Source organism: Poecilia latipinna, unplaced genomic scaffold, assembly GCF_001443285.1.
Source record: "Poecilia latipinna isolate Pla-1442-1.1 unplaced genomic scaffold, P_latipinna-1.0 Scaffold65, whole genome shotgun sequence".
Classification (NCBI taxonomy): Eukaryota; Metazoa; Chordata; class Actinopteri; order Cyprinodontiformes; family Poeciliidae; genus Poecilia; species Poecilia latipinna.
The window spans coordinates 33570-44855 of record NW_015112681.1 but is presented as its reverse complement, the minus strand read 5'-3'; the positions used below and the strand labels follow the sequence as shown (position 1 = coordinate 44855).

General features: G+C 43.0%; 1 protein-coding gene across 1 annotated transcript in view; it reads left to right on the top strand.

The window, feature by feature from the left end:
- Positions 1-10740, top strand: part of LOC106964126 (bone morphogenetic protein receptor type-2) — a 34980-nt gene extending 24240 nt beyond the window's left edge. Inside the window, exons 6-13 of the mRNA XM_015059424.1 lie at positions 1541-1771; positions 3333-3447; positions 5538-5698; positions 7406-7553; positions 7687-7823; positions 7958-8130; positions 8217-9499; positions 10067-10740. Coding sequence (XP_014914910.1) covers positions 1541-1771; positions 3333-3447; positions 5538-5698; positions 7406-7553; positions 7687-7823; positions 7958-8130; positions 8217-9499; positions 10067-10320 — 2502 coding nt within the window. The 3' untranslated portion in view covers positions 10321-10740. The remainder of the gene's footprint in view (positions 1-1540; positions 1772-3332; positions 3448-5537; positions 5699-7405; positions 7554-7686; positions 7824-7957; positions 8131-8216; positions 9500-10066) is intronic.
- The last annotated feature ends 546 nt before the right edge of the window (positions 10741-11286 follow it).

Sequence of the window (11286 nt, the reverse complement as noted above, 5' to 3'; positions counted from 1 at the left end):
TTTTTTTTTTTTTTTTTTTTTTTTTTTTTTTTTGATGAGAAAAAAATTTTTATTTAAAAAAAAAAAAAGATTTCTTCAGAATGAGGCATGGACTGTGCAGATACCAAGCCATACCAAGGTTTTAAATGACTTAAAAAAACTCAAACTGAATGGGTTTTTTTTTAAAGGTTTTGTTGGCTCTAGTGGCCTTTATTTGAAAGTAGTTTGACAGGAAGGAGGGGGAAGACATGTGGCAAATGTTGCCAGGCCGGGAATTGAACCTGCGACCACCGGCATGAGGACTAAGGCCTCAAGACATGGGTTGTGCTTTGCCCCTGCACCACCACAGCACCCCACCAAAACTGAATGTTTAGTGGTTTCCTAGTCAAAGATGATTTCATGTGACTTCACATAGGCTGTTCATGTTTGAATACCATTTAGTGTGGGCAAAAGTAGGACAGTTTAACATGCTATTTCAAGCTCCTCCTTGTAAGTATGTTATTTTGTTTACGTCCTATTATGGATTTTAGCTAGCTGTACAGCCCCGTAACACAAGCAAGAACTCAGGCAGTCAAACATGGCTCTGGCTGCCTGAGTTTTGACTTGATTTTTATCAGATAACATTCTGAAATATTCACCGTGTGACTCAGCAGTCTCCTTGTAGCTTTGCTATGCTGCGGGTTATATCTTGTTGGCCTTCTGGAAAATGTATTCATCTCTGTTGGTATTTAGCAAACACTTCTTTCATGTTCTAAAGCTGTCCTGAAGTCATTTGATGCCCTGGGCTGCTTTGAAATCAATATAAAAACTGCTGTGACCAACATGGCGAACAGTACAGTGATGTAGATTACTTCTAAAGCTGGAGCTTCTACCAGCTGCAGCTGCTTTTAGCTTGACCTCGCATCCTTTTCGGGCCGGAGAGAGGGAGACGTTTTTCATTTTCGTTCGTTTCACGCCGTCGTCCTTGTGCCTTATCAAGTACACATGTCTTTTCACATTAAACCGGTGGCCTGCTGAGGGGGCGTGAGCCAGGGAGCCCTTACTCCCAGACTAAACAGGGTTTATTGTTTCGCTTTGTGTCTTTCTGAGCCAGAGATAAATGTCCGGAGGAAGACGTTAAACACAAGTAAATGCACTGCTGAATTCTTCCCCTGCTCCCTTGCAGATGGCATTTTAAGGCAGTCTGTTTGAACCCTAATAGTCTTCTGGCTAATTCGGGAAACTAATTGAATGATTTGGAACTGACTCAAAACCATTTTAACTGTTGTTTGTTTTGTAATTAAGTTTATTTCCCATCTCCCCACTCCCTGCCTGCTTGCTAACATGCTTCACTGTCGGCCTGTTAATAATTGCTTTTACCGCTCTTGAGATTTTGAGTCATTTTTTGCTGTTTTTTTGGGTCTCTGTATTTCTCAAGCACATGTGTACCTCTGTGTGGGAAGATGTCTTCAACGAAGGATCCCGTTTGCCCTATTCTTTTTAGATTAGAAGTTCAAAAGATTTAAATTGTAAAACATCTATTTATAGTCTGCTTTCCTTTTTTCTTCTTCTCTCTCTTCAGCTGATTGGACGCGGCAGATACGGCACAGTGTACTGCGGCTCTTTGGACGAGCGGCCTGTTGCCGTCAAAGTGTTCACAGCAGCCAATCGGCAGAACTTCGTCAACGAGTGCTCCATCTACCGCCTGCCGCTCCTGGAGCACGATAACATCGCCCGGTTCATCGCTGCCGACGAGCGGACAGGCCCCGAGGGCCGGTCAGAATACCTGCTGGTCATGGACTACTACCCACATGTGAGTACAGGGCGGAGAAAAGCGATTAATAAAGCATTAATGAAGAGCTTTACTCTGCGAAATATTTCCTCTCAAGATGAGTATTATTTACAGTGTCCTGTATTAATTTTTTTTTCCCCTTTATTTTTATATGTTTTTGGTTGTACCAAAATCTGCTTAAAGTTGTCAAGACTGAAAATTTTAAATAAATAAATCCAATTAGAAAATAACTTAATATTTTTTGGTGCACCAGTTGCAATTTTTTTGGCCAATCACTGCTCTTTAAAAAACCTTACCTGCCAAGTCTGACTTTATTAAATTATTTTTTTGTCTGAAAAGTTGCTGCATTTGCAATAGTGGGGTGACCATTAGATTGTATATAATATAGACCTAGCTTTGGAGGCAGAGCATTCTACATGTTATTTTCAAATTTTTACTAAAAGGTTAAAGATAAGCATTTATAAACTGAGCTTTTACAGTTTTTGTCAAAACGCTGACTGGCAGAGTTTCCAGTTTGACCAGTTGCCTTTGTTAGTTTATCCCAACGCCCCACAGGAGTGTGAGAAAAACGTTATACAGGAATGTCTGCAGAATGTGACGATAAAAAACTATCCCCAGACCCAGTAGGTAGACATAAAAAAAACAAAAAGAAAACCCAACCTCCCCGGCAACAAATATCAGATTGCGACAAAATAGCAAAGTAAACTCCTGAATAATAATAATAATAATCATAATAATGAGGGTAAGTATCAGCCAAAATGTTTTCTGTCCAAACCTGAAGCTAATTACAAGTCTGCTAATGCCACCCGGCACATGAAAGGAGTCCATGCCTTTTCATAGTTATTATTATAATGCGCATCACCATGGTAACACAGAGCAAGCCAGGACAGGAGACTGGAACGCCTAATGCATTCGAGTGAATTATTTAGCTAATTTATCTAAACTGAATATAATACAATTTTCCTCACTAACAGATGCAGGAACCACATTGTGATTGATTTTAGAAATAAAATATTGGGACTTTCAGGAAGGAAATTATTAAAACTCGCCGTTAGTTCTGGTGTTTTCGCACAGCATTATCATCTTTTATAGCTGAATCTCGTTCCTTTTCGGCTGCACAACTCAAGGTCCTGTGAATGTTCTTTTCAGATTCTTGATTGAATATTTTGTTCACGTCTTCCCATGTAAAAAATGTAGCTGCTCCCCACTGAGGTCAAAGCACAGGATAAGCTTTAGAAATGTGGAATTAGTTTTAAAATCTTTTTTTTTTTTTACCGTGAGCTCAAATAGTCATCTGCTGAGATTACATCAGATGGTGTTTTAAACGTCATATTGGAAGTTTTAATTCATGCTGAAGACATAAAGTCCATAGCTAAAGTATTCACATCACTGTTCTGGTTTTACCTCTGAGGAAGGATGAGGAGTGGGATTTTTATTTTTTTTAGTGCTTTCTCAGAGAACATTTTGTGAGATTTAACCAATAAAATAGAGTCTGAAAATTCAAGGGATGGAAACAGTTTTACAGTACACCACACATCACTTTTTTTCTCATTTGTTTTTTGACTTTGTTCCTGTTTTGCAGGGCTCGTTGAGTCACTACCTGAGCGTCCAGACCAACGACTGGGTCAACAGCTGCCGGTTAGCTCATTCCGTCACTCGAGGCCTGGCGTACCTGCACACTGAGCTCTTTAAAGGAGGTAAACCTCAAGGCACTGCTCACAACGCAAATAGAAAATTCAACAATATATTTAGTATACATAATGCTTGAGCCGTTGTCGGTGGTAAAAGTTTGGCAAAAGCTACGTCATGACTCAGTAGCTTTTAGAAGCAGTACCTTGAAGTGACCTTATTAGTCACTTAAATTACTGAGGAATGTTGAATCACTCTTGTTTTGCAACATTTCTTCTGTTCATCTACCTTTTCAGTCACTTATAATGCAAAAAAAATATAAAATAGTATTCAAGGTTAAAAGGCAGCAGTAGGGCTTTTGGTCCAGGTTTTCTCTAGAAAATGAAGACAAACTTTAAAGTGTTCTTATGACCTCTTCGAGAATGATGAGCAGCAACAATTACATCTGTTGACTCATATAACCCAGGGAAGTTAAATCAAGTTGTCTAGCTTTGCTCAGTCAATGCCAATAAGGAAGGCACACTATCAGTGAAGCCTTGATCAATCCGTCAATGCTTCTGTTTAGCGGTGACTGTCTTCCAATTCGCTACTTAGCCTCCTAACTCCTACAGCAGGAGTGAGAATTATATTTGTTTGTTTTTTGGGGTTTTTTTTTTTACAATGCCTCTGAATTTTGGCTAAGATTTGGTTGGAAAAAAAAAATCCTAATATGATGTTTCAGTTTAAGACATGACAAGGAGAAGATTATCTATTTACTGTAGGGCTTTCCAAAAGTAATAACACCCTGGAGGTTTTACACTGCAAAACCACAACACTTTACCAACTATTGTTGGTCTAACTTCTAGTGCAAATATCTTGGTACACTTGAAATAAAGCAAAACTGGAAGAGAAACTGTAACCGTTTTTGAATTACAATATATATCCTATTGGATTGAGAATGTGAGTAAACATCGATTTTAAATTAGATTTAGACTTTTGACTGGACCATCCTAACGCACAAGTTTTCTTTGATTAGAAATTATTAAATTGTGGCTCTATCTGAATGTTTGAGTCATTGTCTCACTGGAAGGTGACCCTCTGCCTTGGGCTGCACAATATTGTCTATTTGTAGTGTTGTGATTATTGCAAAGCAGTTACATGTTCAGCTTACTGGATCAAATCTCAGCACAGTAGATGCTCCTAACATAGACCTTTAACATCGTGTCACAGATAAAATAAGACAAATGAGTAAAATTTTGATTTATTTATATATTCAAAAGAAAATTGCACAATTTCCTAGTCTCATTTAGCCCTACATCTACCCTGGTCTCAGGTCTTTTGCAACCTCTAACAGAGTCTCTTTGCTTTACTTTGTGTTTGTTTGTTAAAATCCCAGTGAAAAACCTCGAAGTTTATGATTTTTAAAGTTGCAAAATAAGAATAACTCCTACTTTCACGGTGCTGAGCCCCGACAGAGGTCGTCCTCTCTGACCACGGCTGTACGCGCTGCATACCGCGGCTCCACATGGCTCTGTTTATCCTGTAAAATTCGCATACTTGTATTTTGACAGACACACTGCGAGCACGCCCAGTCGAGGGGTATTTATAGACTCGCCTCAAGCTTGCCTCCGTGAGCAAAACACATGAGGAAAGGGACACAGTATAGATTCAACCCAGAGCGTGTGAAGAAGTATCTCCCAGGAGGCCGATTGGACGACCGAACGAGTATTTTTTTTTTCCCCTCTTCAGCATGTCACAAAATCTCAGTGTCAGCAGCTGCGTAGATCTCTTGTCTCTTCATCGGCACAGATACACATCAAACAGGCTCAGAAGTTGACAAGGGATGAAAGTGCACTGATAGCCTCCTTGTGCAGATGGCTAACTAATAAAAAGAGGCTGAGTGTTGGGCGCACACAGGGAGAGACGGGAGGAAGCTGAAGTGATGGGCAGATAAGGGAGAGAGGAGCTGCTAACAGCTGAATCTCTCAGGCTTTGGTACATTTGTCATCCTCCCCCACCAGGAAACACACAGCTGCTGTGGCTGCTTCACTGCGCCCTCTGCTGGGCAGGAAAAATCAGCAGTCAATGTTGACAGTCAAGGTTACTCCAGGAAGTAATAAAACTAAGTTTTTAAATGGAAAAAATAAATAAATAATTCCCTTCTCTCTTCTCACCGCAGATTTGTACAAGCCAGCCGTTTCCCACAGGGACCTGAACAGCAGGAACGTTCTGGTCAAGGCCGACGGCACGTGTGTCATCATCGATTTTGGCCTGTCCATGAAGCTGACGGGGAACAGGCCGGCGCGCCACGGAGAGGAGGAGAACGCCGCAATAAGCGAGGTGAGCGTTTGGGAGGAGGAATAGCTGATCTTTGTGTTTGTCGTGTCAAGAACTGCGCTTTGAGAATGTATTTCGGTTGTTTTTCTAGACGATGCAGCGTGAGTCATGTCTGAGCTGCCATTTTGGTCCAACTACTGTCAGCAAATAGAAAGAGAGAGCTGCCAAGTGCCAACCGTCTTATTATAGTGAGATAATTTGGGAAAAATATGGAAAGAGTTTTAGAAAGTTCTGCTGCGAAACCCTACTTCACTTTTCAATTATTTTCAGCATCACTGAAAAGTGAATTTAATTGAAAAAGTTAACCTTATATATGTTGATTTATTGCTGTTAATTTTGATAGTTATGGCCTATAGCCAATAAAACCTTAGAGTGCAATTTCTGAGACTATTATATTATTGCAGTAGAGGAAGTTGGTGCATAAGTTCCTTGCAAAACAAGGAATGAGATTTACTTTGACTAGGCTGCTCTGACACATAAATATGTTATCTTTGAGCATTCCAAAACCCTTAGTTGTTTTCAGAGCATTCTGGGAAACTGAGGTTCTTAAAAAAGTAAAAGAAAAAAAACATATTTTGAATAATCAGCTTTGATGTTGAGTGAATTAGCTTTTTTTTTTTTTGCTTAATTTGGAATTTAACTATAAATATCAACAAAAATAATGAAAAAACATGTTGAATTAATATATTCTGCTTTGCAAGCATGCTCTTATTTTGAAATGTCTGGGCACCTCTTTGTCACTGCACTAAAATAAATCAGCATTTTTCTGGTTGTTTTTGATCTGTTGACATTGGTAATGGTGATTTTTGTATACAAAATAACAACAATAAAAAAATATTTGTTTTACTGTAGCTTCTTTTATTGTCTTAAGCCTGTTCAAGACAGCTTACTGCTTTTCAAGTCCAGTAGATGCTGCACATTGTTTTCCTTATTGAATGAATAATTGTTAAATAATTGGGATTTGAGTAATGACTGTAAATGTGATTATAATATTTTTCATAACTGAGTAGCTTAGCAGTAGAAGGCCTTCACTGACTGAGCCAATCAGTTAACTAGGGGTAAATTCACTACTGACCAAATAAAAGTTATTCACCAGGAGTTTGAAAAGATTTTTTCCATGTGAATAAAATCTTGTCTTTGGAAGCTGGTGCAACAAGATTTAAAATTATTTAAAATCAAGATTTTTACATTCAAGATGCAGATGTATATATTTGGATAGTTTTGTTCTTTTTGGTGTCAATAAGATTTCTTCATCAGCTTATCTACTAACTGTCGGAACAATAAAACTTCAGTTTGTATCAAAGATTTCACACAGTCTGAAGTGCATATTTGACATATCCTCCACCTGGGTGTGCCACCGTTGCTTCAAGTAGTTCCATTTCCTGTTTACTTTTCAACTTCTGTTGCTGCTCAGTCTCCATTAGTCAGAGCTGGGACAAGGTATTCGGGTTTGTTAAGGAGCCAAATAACCTAAAACAGTCTCTTCCTTCCAATTCTGTATGCACTGAGCATTTAGGTTTGCTTGTACTTAATCATCTGATATTTTAGTTCAATTTTTGTAAAGGATAATGTTTTTTGTTTTTTGGGGGGGAAATGTCCTGATAACCCTTCCCGGATTCATGCACAGAAACAGTTGCATGTCTGTCCACTGTGGCACTGCGTAAACACACACCTGTGCACTTTGTCACTGACTTGTTCCTCCACTGCCAGGTGGGGACAATCCGCTACATGGCTCCAGAAGTGCTGGAAGGTGCTGTGAATCTGAGGGACTGTGAATCGGCGCTGAAGCAGGTGGACATGTATGCTCTGGGCCTGATTTACTGGGAGATCTTCATGCGATGTACCGACCTATTCCCTGGTGAGACACATCCAGACAGATTAATATTTAGAAACAACATTGTAGAAAAGAGGTTACTCTAAAGAATACAAGCTTCATTAGTGTTTTTTTTTTGTTTTGTTTTTTCCCCTTCCATGTCCTCGCCTGCCTCTAGGAGAGTCTGTGCCAGAGTACCAGATGGCCTTTCAGGCAGAGGCAGGAAACCACCCCACGTTTGAGGACATGCAGGTCCTGGTATCCAGGGAGAAGCAACGGCCCAAATTCCCCGAGGCTTGGAAGGAGAACAGCTTGGTGCGTATGTTTTTGGCTAGAAGAGCTGGGATATATTTGTTAATGTATTCTTTTTTAACCGTTCTACATTTTCTCACCCTCTTTGTTTTTGTTGTTGACGGTCTGACTCGCTAACCTAAATGTGTGTGCTTCAGGCGGTTCGCTCTCTGAAAGAGACGATGGAGGACTGCTGGGACCAGGACGCAGAGGCCCGTCTCACGGCACAGTGCGCCGAGGAACGCCTCGCAGAGCTGCTCCTCATATGGGACCGCTCCAAGTCTGTCAGTCCAACCCTCAACCCCATGTCCACCACGCTGCACAATGAAAGGTTTGTTAAACTCTGATCCATCTCCGTTACTGTGGGGCAGGTGCTTCCAGTCGTTCTTCAACTGTTCCACCTTTGTTTTTCAACAGAAACCGCATGACCCCCAAGTCAGGCCCTTATACAGACCACCCCTCCACCTACATCGAAGAGCACGAGGGCGTAGCTAAGAACCAACAGGTGGACACCACTGGTTCCTTACCAGGCAGGGTGGGAGGGGGAACTGGAGAGAGAAACAGGAATTCCATTAACCAGGAACGCCAGCAGCAAGCCAACGCCCGCTTGCCCAGCCCAGAGGGCAGCAGCACCAGCATGGGGCTAAGAGGCAGTCCATCCACCTCTACTACTACCACCACCATCATCTCTGAATCTGAAGGGCCCACAGGGGCCAGCACAGTCCCCGTTTGCCTACACCTGACCCAGGAGGATCTGGAAACGACAAAGCTGGACCCTAAAGAGGTGGACAAGAACCTGAAGGAGAGCTCTGATGAGAATCTAATGGAGCACTCGCAGAAACAGTTCTGCTCACCTGACCCACTGAGCCCTGGAAGTTCCAGCTTACTCTACCCCCTCATCAAGATGGCCAGTGAGGCCTCAGGAACATCAGATCCCGCTGCAGCAATGCCCACAGCTATCTTTCCCCTGCCTAAGCAGCAGAATCTGCCAAAGAGGCCGTCCAGTCTGCCCCTGAGAAACAAGCCAGCCAAGAAGGAGTCCTCGTCCTCCTCGCTTAGGTTTAAGTTTGGACGTTCGGGGAAGTCCAACCTGCGGCAGGTAGAGGGAACAAAGATGAACATTGGTGTGGCGACGGGCCCCAACGTTGTGGAGGCACAGCCAGGATCAGGCACAAACAACATCCCTGTTATACGGGACACACACGTCAATGGGGCCGTTAACGGTCACGCCGGCGTAGTGTCCGGCGGGGCGGATGTGGTCCAGAACGGCTCTGTACCTCTGAGGACGGACGACAGCCGGCTCAGCCTGGGCCTGATCACGGCCAGCCCCGACGAACACGAGCCGCTCCTGAGTCGAGAGCGAGAGCAGCCTGACGCCAGAGCGGCGCCCTCGGGCGTGGCAGCCATGCGCTCAGCCCGGCCCAACACTAACAACAACAACAGCAACACCGGGCTCGGCCAGGGGGACGGCAACAGTGGTGGGGAGAGCGACGGAGGGGAGGAAGAGGGCAGCGCTGAGGGGACGAGCAGAGAAACCGTGGGGGAGAGCTCTGGGTCGGGTTCGGCTTTGGCAGACCCCCCAAGGGAAGCTACGGTCACCATGAGGGGAGAAGCGCTGCTCAGGCAGCCTAGAGCTCGCAGACCAGAGAGACCCAACTCCCTGGACTTGTCCTTCACCACACAGGACCTGACCTCTTTAGGTACTAACAGCCCAGCATAGCAGATACACATTACATAGCGCTTTGATGTACCAAAAAGTCAAACAGTCGACACACAGTCATGTGGTTTTGGTATGTTCATCTTCACACACACCTTTCGTGCAACGGCGCAGTCCACCTGGGGACACCCCTCCTGTCTAAGTGTACGTCACACACCTACCTGCAGGAGACTCCCCATTCCTACTTGCATCTTCTGTTCTTTTACAAAACGGTCACAGAGAGTCACACTTTTCTGCAGACAGCTTCCTGAATAACGACTTTGCAGTTTTCATTCAGGAGTTATTAACCATTCACCAGTCCTATTATTATACTAGATATAATAATAGAATCACATAAATGTACATACTTCCTTACTGCGTCAAATAAACATTGATCAAAAGTATTTATGTCAGGAGTCTACATCAATAAGAGCCGATTTCAGCACTTCCTTCGATTTACATACTTCATCTGAAGTACTCTGCAACCATATGTCTGCGCATCAACTGTTCGGCTTTGGATAATGTGGGAGACTGCACACTGATCAGTATTGTTTTCTCTTTTTACCTGCAGGGGAGGGCTTGGTGAGACCCGACGGCGCCTTGGGGACAGGTGAAAAAATCAAGAAGCGCGTTAAGACGCCATACTCTCTTAAAAAGTGGCGACCCACCACATGGGTGATCTCCACCGACACCCGGGGTCCGGAGGTCAACAACAACGGGTCCACCCGAGGGCAGGGCCACACCCAGAACGGGCCCAAATCCACTTCAGCCATCTATCTGCAAGGCGGAGGCTTGGCCAGCGAGCCCAGTGACACACAAGTGTGAATTCAGAGCTTCTACCTGGACTGAGATAAACACAAAGGATTAAATAAATAAATAAAACCGCGCTGCTCTGCTCTGAAACAGCAAGAAGGACGCTGCGGAGTGTGTCGCGATCAGTCGAACCTGATCTTGTACATTCATTAGGTCCGTCTCGCTCCCTCGTGTCTTTCCGACGGCATCGCTTTAAATGGAATCCAGCTATGCAGCGTTCTCGTTCATCGTTCTTCTCCATCTCCTTTCGTTGCTTTCTTTCGGTTTTCTGCCCCCATGGCTCCCATCACAAGCATAGCGATTAATCAAATGGGTTTATTTTTACTCCCCATGTGCACTTTCAACCAACTAAAAATCAGTGTTCCTAACCCGCGTCTGTCGCGACCGCCCCATAAAGTGGTCTCTAAACTTAAATAGGCGATGACAAACAATCAACACTCTTACTTTGCTGTACGAAGCACGTTTAATGTAAGCTCTGTAAAAAGATGAAAAGATTTGATGTCTTAAAGACGGAACAAGCTACTTTTTTTTTTATATTATTATTTCTGTATGCAATACCATTTGTCTTTTAACCATGTATCTGTTTTTTTTTAACTGTGCAATAGGATGTAGTTTTTAGATGCTTTTGACGTTTTTACGGCTTCCTTTTTTTAAAATCTCATCAATATTTTGATACGTTAATCTTCGTTGCACTTATGAATTGTCACAATCGTTATGTTTTGCTTTACTTTAACAATCCACGAGCGATCTCCGTCCCCGTGAGCTCAAGAGGAGAAAATGGATGACAATCCTCTCTTCTTTTTTTTTTTTTTTTCCCCTTTCGCCTCTGAGCCGTCTTTAAAGGAGGGGGGACACAAACAATAACAATCGACCCGAGCCGCCTGGAGGACGTGGGTTCTGTCACACTGCTGTTCTTAACACTCAATCACCTGAATCAACCCGGCGGAGCGACCTGTTACATCACCTGACCTCACTGTG